Raw genomic sequence first — 15,171 nt, forward strand, 5'->3', positions numbered from 1 at the left:
CTACACCGCATTGTGGGAAGAGGACTGAAATGTAGCTCAAATTCTCAAAGGGTTTAGTGTGCATTAAGTTTATGGTGTCCTCCAAGTAATGATTCAGATTCTCACTACTTCCATCTTGTCCTCTGGCTTTATAGAATATCTTTGGAATGTAATTTGATGCAGTCTTCAACGTCCCGCCATTATTTGTACTGTATTTTAAATGCATGTTCAGTTGGTTTATTTCCATGTAAGCTGACAATTTACTGTTAATTTAACAATACGTTATAACAAGGAGTAAAGAATAGTTTGCCAGTGTGTTACCTGAACTCATAAGAAAACCACTGGCAGTTCCACTACCACTACAGCCCTTCACCAGAACAAATGACTGAGGTCTTAATGTTTTCTGAGGCACAGGGTGTCAATGGATAAAATGCAAAAATCACATTTTAAAATACCAAAAATAAAATACCAAAAGAATAAACATACTTTACAACATTAAAGGGCAGCTTTCTGGATGAGGCATTTATTACCTTTTTAAAAAGCAATCTTCTATTTGACTTAACGCATGTTACACTTCCTACATGCTTCTGCCGTCTACATTCAGACAGTACCACCTGCAGTCTAGCATTTGCCATTTAAAGCAGAGCTACTCAACGCCAGGTGCAGGCGTTTGCTCCAGCCATACCATACAGCACCCACTTTCACTAATACTTTTACCTCATTGGTTGAGTAGTAACTATAGGTGAAATTTAGTGGATACCCGCAGACGCCACGGGCCTGCATGCACCCACTCCCGATTAGAAATTGCGGAGTGGAAGCGAACACTGTTGCGGTTACACAATTACGTCAGGAGATGGCGCATAAATGTTCCGTTCCGCATGCAAGAGGTTGCTTGAACTATAAGCTTCAATTCTCAAATACATGCTGGCCATATTAAAATGAATACGACATAGTGCATAGCGAAGAACCCGAAAACTACCGTACCAAAATACAAACACAATTTCTTAAAATAATGGCAGAATTTAAAGCAAATTAAAGTAACAATGGACAAGAAAATGTGTTGATACTGACTGACGGAAGCCTGTAGTTCTATATATTCCGATAGGCAATGATATCACGAGAATGTAGCTATATCAAATACAACTTGTCGCTAGCAAGTAGTAGGCACAGTATTCGTGGCGGTATTAGGGTCTATAATCACCTGCAGGTGCGTTCTGCGGACACGGACTGGCAATATGTAGGCAAATCACAGTAATTGAAAAGGGGGAAAGACACGTGCGCTGCCGTGCAGCAACGAAGTTACCTTTCGACAAGCGTGAACCTGCATTTCCACGAGGCGTGAAAATGACCGCTGCTCACGAATCCAAAAAATGTAATTCCAACAAGGTAAGCTGAGCAATTTTTCACGTGTTTCACCCAGTATGCAATTAAGAATAAATAGCGTGTGGGTCTGTTTTCTTAGTTTTAGTTTTTTTTTTTTATACACAAACGTCTGCTTTGTTCATGCTATTTGTCTCTAATATGCAGAGTGGACCTAATGTTGTTTCAGTTATCCACTATGCAACTAGTCTCAAATAAAGTAGAGTACTGGTTTATGTATGGTTTCATTTTGAGGGTTTTGGAATAACACAGGCCTACACGAGATCGTCCACTGAGCGCGCTCGTTATCCCGAATTGATTTCTAGAATATGAAATAAAATTAGCTTTTGGGTCTCAGTGAAGCCATGACGTGTAATGTATAATAAAAAAAATAACTCTGTACGAAATGTTTTGGGAAGCCCCCGTATATTTGTAACAAATGAAAAATAGTTATACCCCCTATCCTGCCCAGGACAAAGTTTCCAATTTTCCCCCAGCCCCCTATCTGCAAGCAACCCTAACCTCGGTCACCAAAATCAGAGGTTCAGAAAATAAAAAGTACTCCCCATTATTTTGTTGCAGTCACCTGGATTTACTTATTGGCACAAATCTTCAGCCAAGAGGTAGAAATATAAAAGAAAGCAGTTAATTGTGTTCATGGGTGGAAGACACTCATGGCAGGAGTTCAATTTCTGACCCCTGGACTTTACACCTCTCACCAAAACATCTCTTTATACGTGTCTACAAAGTGCACATTTGATTGACACATGCAGGCTTTTCCAGTACCCAAAGGTATGTCTAAAAAATAAAAAAAAACATTGAGATATTCAGAGCATTTGATAATCGGTGCCCTGTGAAAAGCCACTGTTGCCATCTTTCCATTCCCAGGTGAGTGTCCTGCTGATCGGAGACGATGATGTGGTGATTAAGACTTCAGGGCTGCTCTGGGAAACTCTGCCCAGGTTTGGAGAGATCCGGGGGGTGAAGCTGGTACCCCTGAGCTCTGTCCCGTTCGTGGACCCCAGCGCCTTCCAGCTGCTCTTCTTCCACCTGAGCAATGCCAGTGAACGTGCAGAGCTCCACGCTTTCCACCAGCTAAGGTCAGCGGGACATCGCTGTTTCAGCGTTGTGTAGTTGTCCTTTCTTCACTGCCTACGGCATTTTAGTAATTAAATGCTTTGGAAACGCTTTTTATATAGTTGTGCCGATTCAATCGTGTTGGGATTTGTTGCCAAAGACACAGAGAAACCAGTGGGTGTTGAAATAATCACACATTTTTTTAAATGCTGTAATATCTTGAGACCGTAGAGCAGAATTTGTGTGGGGGAACGAATCACTGTCATTGTGGTTTGTGATTCATCACCTTGATTACTTATTAAGAAGCAATTATTAATGTCACCGTTTTAATGACTTGCTTTCTCAAACCCCCTTCTCCTAGTTGTGGTTGAGAATTAGATTTTACGAGGCCAAAATTGGGTGGCTGTGTAGACTGCCGATTTCGACCATTCAATCATTTTCTTTAACTTTGGATCTTAATTAAAACAAGCCCATGATTGATAGATCACTGTAGCCCCACCCACTACATAACCTTGTGCTTTGTGAAACCGCACAAGGTCTGTCTCTAGGTGAGTGAGGTTTCACACTCCCAACTGAAGTCGTATCAAACATACCATCACCAACCCCCTGTCATTAACTCACGGCAGCAAGATGTTCTGGTTGATGCATGTATTCTGATTGGCATACGGTGCTGAATGACAGAGTCCTCACCACTAGGCTGTATACATGTTTGTCCAAATGGCAGGGTGGTTTCCTGTGTGCAGATGTGATTACTCAAGCCATGTCGTTCATTACAACAGGGAAAAGAGCAGCGAGCATTCGGGCGAAGCCGTCTGTGTTCTCGTTGTACCAGAGGGAGGAGGTCCAGGTGTGTACAGTACTGTACGTTACCTTGCTGTCCTTGAGGGCCCTCGTGGAGGATGGCTGTCTGAGTTCCGTGTCTGTTGTTGTGAAGATGTTCCAGCCCATGTGGCAGACGTTGTGCTGACCCAGCCAGTCACGGCGGAGACGGTGGAGCAGGTCCTGAGAAGGTGCAGCTTCCTGTCAGAGCAAAGTGAGGACATCTGTACACACACACACATACACACACACACACACACACACACACACACTGTTGGATGTTCTCTTGCAGAACTTGAGACAGTCAGTGTTGCAACATAAACATGCGATATCACCAAGAAGGCACAGAAGTCCCATTTATAAACAACAATAAAAGTAGAGTTAGTTGAACAAATCAATACACGCATGCATACCAAGAATACACCTGCATACCAGCAAAGTCGCACACACACTCACACACACCCACTCTGTCCTGTTTTCAGAATGACTATGCATGTAATCTACCTATTTAGGCAAAGCAGATGATTCCCTGGAGGATCGTATATATGATGCAACAAGGACCTACAATGGCAATTACAGTCAGAAAACCCATTGAAATATGGGGACAAATCTAAATTTGTGATTCAAGATGCATGGAATGGAGCTGAAGTCACCCTGCCTATCTGACGGTCTCCACAGGTCAAAATGACAGCTTCTCCTATGCAAGCCCCAACACCGGGGTAGGACAAAAACACAAACCTGAAGCAGCAGACCAGGCAGAACCAGGAACACCTGCCCAGGAAAGGTATTTAAAGTGTTTATTTATATATTTGACATTTATACGCATACAGTGGCATTCAGTGCAAGGCCTATCAAAGAGAAATCCACAAAAAAAGAACATTCTAATGAATGTTAAGCTGCACGTTCTGTTAATGTTGACTTCATTTAATTTCCTCAAAATTGTTGTAGTGCGAAGTTGGAAGCCAAACCAGGGACATTTCTAAAACTGCTGCACAATCCTGCTTCGTTTCACAATATTATCACAAACAGTTTACTTTAATCTCTTATTCATGTTTATATACCACCCACAACAGGGACTGCATAAACTACTTGAAGATTTAGAAACCGTATTTTGTTGGTTACATAAAACTAACCAAACTTGTATGTGAGTTTACCCCACTATTTATGTCGGTGAGGGTTTGTGGTGGTGATGATTGATATGAGTGTCATGCTGTACGTATGCTGCATTCGATGAACAGTCTCGTAGTTCTCTACAATGCACGAACACTAGATTCTTAGAATATTGATCTAGTTTGGTGTCCATTACTCTGCTCTGACATGCAAGTGTTTTGGACTCAAAAAGGGAAAAGGATATTTTGGCACTGCTTCGCATTCTGATGTTGATTAATGGTTTGTCCTCTGGATGTGAAATGCAATACATCTGAAGCCCTCTTACAGCTGGCCTTTCTGGATTCTGTAATGCACTTCTTCTGACAGCCTAGTCATGAGTCTTATGACGGCTGCCTTTTAACAAAGGCAAGGCCGGTTTAAGGCTTCACTCTGGCTGTGCTTTTATTTGCTTATTTAAAGTGATCCCACATTCTGTGCCAGGTCAGGGCTTGGTAAAGGTGGTTAAGTAAACTGCAATGACAGTGTTTTGCAAATATGCAAGCCCAAACATTTGTCTTGCAAAATGTTCCATCCATATAGTGTATATGCATCCAGCTGGTGCTGAAGTTGCAGCATTGCTTTCAGAAGCAGGGCTGAGTATCTCACATGAGTGTGTCAGTTACTGACAGTGCTGAGGTTGTAGCATTGTTTTCAAAAGCAGGGCTGAGTATTTCACATGAGTGTGTCAGTTACTGATGGTGCTGAAGTTTCAGAAACAAGGCTGAGTATTTTACATGATTGTGTCAGTTACTGACAGTGCTGAAGTTGTAGTATTGCTTTCAGAAGCAGGGCTGAGCATTTCACATGAGTGTGTCAGTTACTGATGGTGCTGAAGTTTCAGAAGCAGGGCTGAGCATTTCACATGAGTGTGTCAGTTACTGACAGTGCTGAGGTTGTAGTATTGTTTTCAGAAGCGGGGCTGAGTATTTCACATGAGTGTGTCAGTTACTGACAGTGCTGAGGTTGTAGCATTGCTTTCAGAAGCAGGGCTGAGTATTTCACATGAGTGTGTCAGTTACTGACAGTGCTGAGGTTGTGGCATTGCTTTCAGAAGTGGGCGTGAGAGAGAGGCCAGTCCGGAGGGCCCCAGCGCCGAGCTCACCGACGGGGACCTGCAGGCCTTCCTGCACGCCAAGAAGGAGCAAAATAGGAGGTGAGGCCCCGTTTGGCTGAGTGTATGGTGTATGGGGGAGTGTATGGTGTATGGTGTATGGGGGTGCGTATGGTGTATGGGGGAGTGTATGGTGTATGGGGGAGCGTATGGTGTATGGTGTATGGGGGAGCGTATGGTGTATGGTGTATGGGGGTGCGTATGGTGTATGGTGTATGGGGAGTGTATGGTGTATGGGGGTGCGTATGGTGTATGGGGGAGTGTATGGTGTATGGGGAGCGTATGGTGTATGGGGGTGCGTATGGTGTATGGGGGTGCGTATGGTGTATGGGGGAGTGTATGGTGTATGGGGGAGTGTATGGTGGATGGGGGTGCGTATGGTGTATGGGAGAGTGTATGGTGTATGGGGGAGTGTATGGTGTATGGGGGTGCGTATGGTGTATGGGGGAGTGTATGGTGTATGGGGGTGCGTATGGTGTATGGGGGAGCGTATGGTGTTTGGGGGAGCGTAGGACGTTGGCGGATGCGTTGTTCTAAGCACCGGAAGGCACCCTGGGACACTGGCGTGTTGTGGGCCCTGGTGTATGGGGGTGCGTGTGGTGTATGGGGGTGTGTGTGGTGTATGGGGGTGTGTGTGGTGTATGGGGAGTGTATGGTGTATGGGGGTGTGTATGGTGTATGGGGGTGTGTATGGTGTATGGGGGTGTGTGTGGTGTATGGGGAGTGTATGGTGTATGGGGGTGTGTGTGGTGTATGGGGAGCGTATGGTGTATGGGGTGTGTGTGGTGTATGGGGAGCGTATGGTGTATGGGGGTGTGTGTGGTGTATGGTGTATGGGGGTGTGTGTGGTGTAGGGGGGAGTGTATGGTGTATGGGGGTGTGTGTGGTGTATGGGGGAGCGTATGGTGTATGGGGAGCGTATGGTGTATGGGGAGCGTATGGTGTATGGGGAGTGTATGGTGTATGGGGGTGCGTATGGTGTATGGGGAGTGTATGGGGGAGCGTATGGGGGTGTGTATGGTGTATGGTGTATGGGGGTGCGTATGGTGTATGGGGGTGCATATGGGGGAGTGTATGGTGTATGGGGGAGTGTATGGGGGAGCGTATGGGGGAGTGTATGGTGTATGGGGGTGCGTATGGTGTATGGGGGTGCATATGGGGGAGTGTATGGTGTATGGGGGAGTGTATGGGGGAGTGTATGGTGTATGGGGGTGCGTATGGTGTATGGGGGAGCGTATGGTGTATGGTGTATGGGGGAGTGTATGGTGTATGGGGGAGTGTATGGTGTATGGTGTATGGGGGAGTGTATGGTGTATGGGGGTGTGTATGGTGTATGGTGTATGGGGGTGTGTATGGTGTATGGGGGAGTGTATGGTGTATGGGGGAGTGTATGGTGTATGGTGTATGGGGGAGTGTATGGTGTATGGTGTATGGGGGTGCGTATGGTGTATGGGGGAGCGTATGGGGGAGTGTATGGTGTATGGGGGTGCGTATGGTGTATGGGGAGTGTATGGGGGAGCGTATGGGGGTGTGTATGGTGTATGGTGTATGGGGGTGCGTATGGTGTATGGGGGTGCATATGGGGGAGTGTATGGTGTATGGGGGAGTGTATGGTGTATGGGGGTGCGTATGGTGTATGGGGGTGCATATGGGGGAGTGTATGGTGTATGGGGGAGTGTATGGGGGAGCGTATGGGGGAGTGTATGGTGTATGGGGGTGCGTATGGTGTATGGGGGTGCATATGGGGGAGTGTATGGTGTATGGGGGAGTGTATGGTGTATGGGGGTGCGTATGGTGTATGGGGGAGCGTATGGTGTGTATGGTGTATGGGGGAGTGTATGGTGTATGGGGGTGTGTATGGTGTATGGGGGAGTGTATGGTGTATGGTGTATGGGGGTGTGTATGGTGTATGGTGTATGGGAGAGTGTATGGTGTATGGGGGAGTGTATGGGGGAGCGTATGGTGTATGATGGTGTGTATGGTGTATAGGGGTGTGTATGGTGTATGGGGAGCGTATGGTGTATGGTGTATGGGGGAGTGTATGGTGTATGGGGGAGTGTATGGTGTATGGGGAGCGTATGGTGTATAGGGGAGTGTATGGTGTATGGGGAGCGTATGGTGTATGATGGTGTGTATGGTGTATAGGGGTGTGTATGGTGTATGGGGGAGTGTATGGTGTATGGGGGAGTGTATGGTGTATGGGGGTGCGTATGGTGTATGGGGGAGCGTATGGTGTATGGTGTATGGGGGAGTGTATGGTGTGTATGGTGTATGGGGGAGTGTATGGTGTATGGGGAGCGTATGGTGTATGGGGAGCGTATGGTGTATAGGGGAGTGTATGGGAGAGTGTATGGTGTATGGGGGAGTGTATGGTGTATGGGGGTGTGTGTGGTGTATGGGGGAGTGTATGGGGGAGCGTATGGTGTATGGGGGTGCGTATGGGGGAGCGTACGGTGTATGGGGAGCGTAGGACGTTGGCGGATGCGTTGTTCTGAGCACCAGAAGGCACCCTGGGACGCTGGCGTGTTGTGGGCCCTCAGGACCCAGATCAGGGCGTGCTGTGAGCGTCTGCGTGAGCTGCTGCCCTTCATCCGGTCCCGCACCGACACGGCCTCCACCCTGGAGCTCACCGTCAAGTACATGGCCTACCTCCGCCAACGCCTGCCCCAGGACGTTCTGGATAAGGTACTCTTTTTTTGGGGGGGGTTTTGGGAGTGTACTTATTAGCTCTCAGGGGTGTCAAAGTCCAGTCCCGGAGGACCACAGTGTCTGCATGTATTTGTGGTTTCCTTTCAATCAGCAGCTAATTAAGGCCTTGAGAACAAGGTGTGTGGACTCTTTAGCCAATGAAAGACTTTGAAATATCTCTCATGCTGACACGCACCGAAAACCAGCAGACACTGCGGCCCTCCGGGACTGGAGTTTGGCACCCCTGCCTTAGCTTTTTGAAGTATTCTTGTCTTATGTTCTTATTAAACATTATTTCACTTATTTTTTGCTGAATTTGACAAAAAGATTTCGAATGAGACGAGACTGCTGTTATAATTGAAAGATTTGCCAATGGGGTAAGAAGGTCAAGCAAAAAGTAAGTTCAAACAAGCTAACATATTGTACTTGAGAGAAAAATTTATATTAATAAATGAATACAAAAAAGATTTTAAGTCTCATTTACAAGACTAAAGCACTTGAGACTTACTAAAAATGTTTTTCCACCTGAGGAAGGTGCACTGCTGATTCTCGACGTGCAGTGCACTTGAGTGGAGTTGTTATGTACAGTACAGCGCTCTCGGAGACTGCAAACTAGCTGCTGTAATGCAAAGTGCTGACGGAGTGCATTTCACAGTGGAAGGCTCATAGGCAAAAAAAAGCTGGTGACTCCATTTGTTTTCTCTGCCTGGAGTGAGACGTCGTGGGTCTGCATTGATCCTGTGGCAGATTTATACTTGTGCATTCTGCTGTCGATTTCAGGTTGTAACCGCTCTGGAAGAGAACGGGCCCGAGACGTGGTTCAAACCAACTAAAGCCCCTAAAAAACGGTACAGTTCTGTGTGTGACTGCTTCTCTGGTATAATAATAATAATGGCTCTGACTGGTAATGCCCCAGTGATCTCTAATGGTTCAGACCTGGGTCAATCGTAATAGTTTTGGATTAAAATACTTTTCTACGACATTTACTGAGCTTATCATGCGTATTGGAACACTATTAAATACGCAAATCCAGCCTTCTGGTCCTCTTGGTTGGCTAAGTTGCACCAGACAAGATCAGTCGAGTACAAAAAAAGTATTTGAATCCAAACCAATGGGTTTGACCAATGTCTGGGGTACATTACAGCCGTGACTGGTGATGACGCGGGGTGTGTTTACATTTAGAAGGCAAGATCAGTCCGCTGGAAGTGAGGTGGCCTGGCCTAGGGGGAGCGGCTGATTAATTTGGGCCTTCATAAAGAGGTCTGAACTTTTACTCCAGAGGACAATTACATTTTGTGTGATGAAAGAGGAGAGTTTTTAGGAAACTTAATATATTTTATATAAGAATATTGGTGAGATTAAAGAAATTACAAATAACGTATTTAGATGGCTAAATTGTGACTCATTTTGTAGTTTTATACTGTTAGTGTTTGTGCATTGATTTAACTAAAAGACATCTGAGAAATGCACACAAATAAGTGTTTGGTAAATTTTTTTGACATAACGTTGTATACAAAACCAAAAACCAAAATATATATATATATATATATATATTTTAGTACATATACTGTGACTTAAAATTGTATTTCTTTTACATTTTTGCTAAATAAGACCAAAATATTGCCAATGAGGTAAGACCGATTTGGCAATGGAATAAGAACATTTCATTTGTCAAGCAAGCGGTGACTTAAAACAAGGTAATATTTTCAATTTGAGAAAAAAAAAAAAAAGATCTTAATTCTTATTAAGAGACTTTAAACATTTTTGCAGTGTCTAGTGTCAATGTTTACATGAAGCAAAGGTTTCTCCTTAACTGACCACACCATGACCTGTTCCCTCAGCAGAGCAACATGCACGGTGAGAAACAAACCACCAGACGTACCAGCAGCAGAGCCGACCGATGCAAGTTTTGCTGATGGTATTGACCGATTTAATTATTTTGACTGTGTTGCGTTGTCCTGTAATGTGTACCTTTTGTGTTCAAGTTTCATTGGTTCTGTTCATCACACCATTGGAGCTGTCTTCTGTCCTCTCAGTTTTTACCTTTCGCAAATAATACTAGCTTTGAGAGGTCTCACCCGGTCATAGAGACATTTGTAGATGACACCATTGGGAATGCCAGCTTACCCCCTATCATCCCCTGGCTAGGCTGAGCCAAGTGGTCCCTTGCCAATGCAGACCTCCACCATCTTTGCATTTGTGGTCATCACTGCCTGTGAGCCTTTGCAGTCTTGGCCCAGCAGTGACTGATGGGAGTCGACGTGTTTGACTGCAGCCATTGGATGCACTGGATCTGGCGGTGCACGATGACCTGTCCTGTTGTAACTCTCTTTCTTCGTCACCAGATTTTATTGCAGCGCACGTTTTGGGGAGACACATTCAGCCCAAGGTGGAGGGCACCCAGCCCAATAGCGTGCTCCCTTCGGCTGTGCTAACGGGCCAGCCCTTCGACCCGCCCCAGCGTCTGTACTCCGATTCGGGACAGGCGTCCGTTCCCTTCGGTCCGACGTTCGCGATGAACCAGGCCTACGGTGAGCAGGCGGCGCTGGACCCCAGCTGCGCCCCGCCCGTGTTCTGGCAGCAAGCTTGCGGCCCAGTGCCGTCCGTGATGCTGAACCAGAACTTCGTCCCGCAGATGGTTCACAACCCGTCTCTGACTCGGGCACTGCTTGTGGAAGAGCCTTCCCTTCCTCCGGTTCAGACGTTGCTGGTTGGCCCACAGTTCCTCCCTCCGATGGGCCTGGACCCAGCATACCCTCCGCCAGCTCAGCCAATGATGATGAGCCAGACTTTTGCTCCACTGAGACCCCTGGATGACCTCTGCCCTCTGAAGCTCAACCTGCCGCCCACGTGTGGCACCGCGTCTGGGGGTGTGTCCGTCTGCAGCCCGAACGTGACTGCAGTTGTGTGGGAAGACCCTTTGCTCACGGAGATCCTTTACGACCCCACCCCCTCCCTGCCCGTCTTAAGCTCCTCCCACAGCACCATCAGGCTGGATGACCTCCAGCAGAGCTCCGCCCTCGAGCCCACGTTCTCCTCCTCTCTGTCTGGCCCACCCCAGTGGGATTTTGGCTATGAGAACGGGCCAGTGTTTCCCCTTCAGCCGTACCTCCTGGAGAGTACACCCGCGCCCTCCAGCTCCCACCAGATCCCAGCCCAGAGTGATCCCGATCCAGGGTCTGTTGATCACTTTTTGGGAGAAGTCTCCACCACGCGACTGTACAGTCAGCACTACCCAGGAGCCTCGGTGAGTCACCTGAAACGTACCAGTAACTGTCCAGATGTATAAGTGGATTATGTGGAAAAATAACTCATCTAAACTCTGAATTAGAGCATCTGCTAAATGCCACAATGTAACTCATCTAAACTCTGAATTAGAGCATCTGCTAAATGCCACAATACAACTCGAGCCTTAGAGCTGATCGTGAGGCAGTCAAAAGTACTAAATAAGTTCTATGTGGTTATATTTTTTTACATTTGGGTTGATTTCAGAAATGCATCACTGCAATATGGAACCATTTGTATATGTGACATTTGTATGTGCTATTTTTAGCAATGTTGGTACTCTGGCAATTTATCATCCTCTTTCCAATTCCAGGAGTTCCAGATAAATTAGAATTCGGGAAATGCAGTTAAAGTTAAAGAAGATTGATGCCATGCTCAGGAAGGTCCACAGAAAAGTAATGTTTTATTTATTTATTTATTTTTAGTATTTATTTTATAATATTTTTAACAGGCCTGTTTCCTCCTTTACATTTTGCTGCCTAACATTGACATGGGTTTGTCATGTACATTCACACAAGGCCTATAAAATGTCTTACTGTTGGTCTTTGTTTAAATGTTAAAGCATGTAAGTTCATTTTTGTTTGTAATAACCTTATTTTCCTGGTTTGCTAATATTTTTTGACAACTGATTGGCTTGAACAAAACAAGTAATATGTTATTGGCTTTGAATCGCTGTTGTATTTACAGACTTGGGGGGGAAATTGTTGTTGGCATATCATTTTTATTGTTGTGTTCCAACATCTGTTTATTCTTTGTACCCTTTCACTGGCAGTAGACATCTACTGCAGAATCAAGATATACTGTATAGACTAGGACCTGGAAAATGTATCACCCCTCTATGCACATTACTGTAACACAACCATTGCAAGATTGTCCTGCCATTGAAAAAATGACTCGAATGAATCACTTGGAGAGAAGTCTGTCTCTGGTTGTCTCTCTGACAAAATGCAGATCGTTCTATGGACTAGATTTAGTGTTTCGTTCTGTGAGGCTTGCTGCCTCTTCTCCAAGGAATATAAATACTCTTCATCTGTGGAGATTGGACCCAGGGCCCCCTTAAAGGTCCGTGTCCATCGTCATCCTAAATTAATTCAGGTATAGATGACTTGCTGCCTTGCATCTTTCTGAACGCATGTGTGATGCAGCTTGCCTTCGTGTTCTAGAATCTTCAGTCACATGACCACTGTGTCTCTCTCTGGCATCTGAAGTACATGCGTTTACCTGCAAGCCAGTGGCTACACACTCTCACTCTCTTTCACTCACACACACACACACACACACACACACACACACACACACACACTGCAAGTCACACAACTTCCAGTTCTATGAGAGAGCTTGAGCAGAATCACTGACAGCAGCTTGGTAGCTGATGGGGTCACTGACACCGTGGCAAACTTAAGGTTGACTTAAAGGGGAATTCCACTCTAAAATGAACTCTTGCTTGACAAAGAGTCCTGATTTTAAAATGACCAGCTGTAGCGAGTGCAGCGACATAGCCCCAAATGCCCTTTTATGTTAAGTGAGCAAAATGTTGTTTTGCAGTGAAATTCCCATTTATGACTACTGTAAATTCAGCTAGTTTTGGCCGCTTTGGGTTTCTAATGATCAGATAATGAAATGACCCAGATTAACATGCACCGAGAGGTTCCAGAGCACCAGTAATCTCACTGAGCCATCTCCATATTATTTTATCACACTGCATTATCTGTGAAATCGAATGTGAACGTTTGTTTTCGAGTGTGTTTTGTGGGAGAAAACCACACCATAGGAGTGGTGAGCGAGATAGGGGAAGAGGGAAAAGTGAGATTTGGCAACACAAAATGGCGGCGAGTCATGAGTATAATCAGCCGACAGATTCCGTGTGGGCAGGTTTTACATAAGTATGAGTCGTGATCAACCCTCCCGTATGCGAGCGCTCTTTTTCTGTCATAGTCTGTTGTCTGCTGTGCAATTTTAGTCTCATTCTCTTTGTGAAAAACAAGAGCTCAACTTAACGTTTTGGAGAATTGCTATATACAGTCCCCTCCAAACGTATTGGAGCCGCAAGGTCAATGCCTTTGTTTTTGCTATACACTGAAGACTTGAGGTCAAAAGATTTACATGAGATGACCGTTCCGAATTTCAGCTTTTATTTCCTGATATTTTTGTCTAGATTTATTAAACAATTTAGAACATATCACCTTCCATATCAGACCACCCAATTTTTATGTGAGCAAATGTATTGAAACAGAGAGCATTTAAGTCATGAAAGTAAATAACACTTAATATTTGGTAGACTGACAGGTGTTTATTGCTGTCCAGATGTGTCCTGTTAGATTGATTGGTTAAACAATAAATAGTTCTGAATATCTACTCTTGGTAAGGGATATGCTACCAAATATTAAGTGTTATTTACTTTCATTTCCTTAAATACTTGCTGTTCCAATACTTTCTCACCTACAAATTGGGTGGTCTGATACCAAAGGTGCTATGTTCTAAGTAGTTTAACACATCTAGGTGTAAATACCAGAAAATAAAAGCAGAAATTCGGAGCGCTTGTCTCGTTTTCATCTTTTCAACCCCAAATGGACCTACAAGTCCTCCTGTTCAGCTGAAGAGTCTTCCTCCTGCTCATGTCTGTGTGAGCAGTGGCAGAGCCGGCTGCTGGAGGAAACGCACTGTCCAAATAAGTTTTCTGTAAGACATGTAATGATAAAGTATAATTATTTATGCGTCTGTGGAAACTGGTTCCTGGACCGTAATCGCTTCCACCAACCCCCAAGCCCCAAACCACCAAGTCCACAGCCGATTCATCCCAAACCACTATAGTTTAGTGCCAACAAAATCATGGCTTCTGTGTGCTCTTCTGAATCTATGACAGAGGCTGTGATGTGCAAAGTGAGCATGACTGGGTTTCCCCAAATGCAGGAGAAAAAGACTGAAAATGATAAATCACTCAAAACAAAATATGTGTCAATATTTGGGCCTTCTTCCCACCGCACACTGAACAGTGCTTGCGGTGTGGATCAGCTTTGAATCACACAGATGGCGAGGATGACGGAGTTCTCACACACCCGTGCGTAGGCCTCACTCCGGCTGGAGTCGAAAATGAAGTCAACGATACGGGGAAGCGGTCCAGGTGGAGAGAAATGTAGGTCAGAATGCTCTTCTCTTTCTTTCTTCTCGTCTCATCCGAAACCCATCTCCGTTCTGTCGCGTGCAGACTCGCTCCCGAAGCACCAGACCCAGCATCAGGCTGTCAACCCATCTGAGACCTTTTACACATCCCAGTCCGCACGTCTAGGGCGAGGCGAAGAGAGCACTCGGCATGTATAATTAATGCCAGGGGTCTGCTGTGGTTCACTCACTCACCTTTAGGGGGTGAAAAACACAGAACCCCCCCCCCCCCCCCCTCCGATTCCTGATGCACCTGTCCTGAATACTAAAAATCTGATGCCGTTCATTTTTTTGTGTCCCCCTATTTCATTTTTGACTCAAAACGGTCTCAACGCGTTTTAGAAGCAGTACGACCCATCTCGAGGCAAACTAACCTTCTGGGGATCATTGCATCGGGTTGGCTATTAAATGTCTCCCTCTTTTATAAGTGCCGGGGTAATGGACTCCTCCTGAACTAAATCACTAATTTAATTCTTTTTTTGATAAGGGTGACTCAGGCTTTCATCACTTCCTGTTTTTCTCGTCGATTTACATTTTGTTAATTG

At 45.4% G+C, this 15,171-nt stretch overlaps 1 protein-coding gene across 1 annotated transcript; it reads left to right on the forward strand.

The window, feature by feature from the left end:
* The first annotated feature begins 1,093 nt into the window (after positions 1-1,093).
* LOC133108295 (spermatogenesis- and oogenesis-specific basic helix-loop-helix-containing protein 2-like) lies at positions 1,094-11,906 on the forward strand. The gene is made up of 11 exons (XM_061217766.1): positions 1,094-1,365; positions 2,227-2,438; positions 3,195-3,262; positions 3,350-3,448; positions 3,913-4,018; positions 5,435-5,536; positions 8,035-8,179; positions 8,963-9,030; positions 10,024-10,100; positions 10,528-11,429; positions 11,781-11,906. The coding sequence occupies exons 1-11, from the start codon at positions 1,324-1,326 to the stop codon at positions 11,796-11,798; spliced, it is 1,839 nt and encodes a 612-aa protein (XP_061073750.1). The 5' UTR covers positions 1,094-1,323; the 3' UTR covers positions 11,799-11,906.
* Positions 11,907-15,171: the final 3,265 nt, after the last annotated feature.

The sequence above is a fragment of the Conger conger genome, chromosome 13 (genome assembly GCF_963514075.1).
Source record: "Conger conger chromosome 13, fConCon1.1, whole genome shotgun sequence".
Classification (NCBI taxonomy): Eukaryota; Metazoa; Chordata; class Actinopteri; order Anguilliformes; family Congridae; genus Conger; species Conger conger.

What these genes read in the sequence shown, in the direction of transcription:
- LOC133108295 (XM_061217766.1), top strand. Translation starts at nt 1,324, where the DNA reads ATGACCGCTGCTCACGAATCCAAAAAATGTAATTCCAACAAG. An exon ending in CACGCTTTCCACCAGCTAAG is followed by an intron (nt 2,439 to 3,194) that starts GTCAGCGGGACA and finishes TCATTACAACAG; the next exon opens with GGAAAAGAGCAGCGAGCATT. An exon ending in CGATGCAAGTTTTGCTGATG is followed by an intron (nt 10,101 to 10,527) that starts GTATTGACCGAT and finishes CTTCGTCACCAG; the next exon opens with ATTTTATTGCAGCGCACGTT.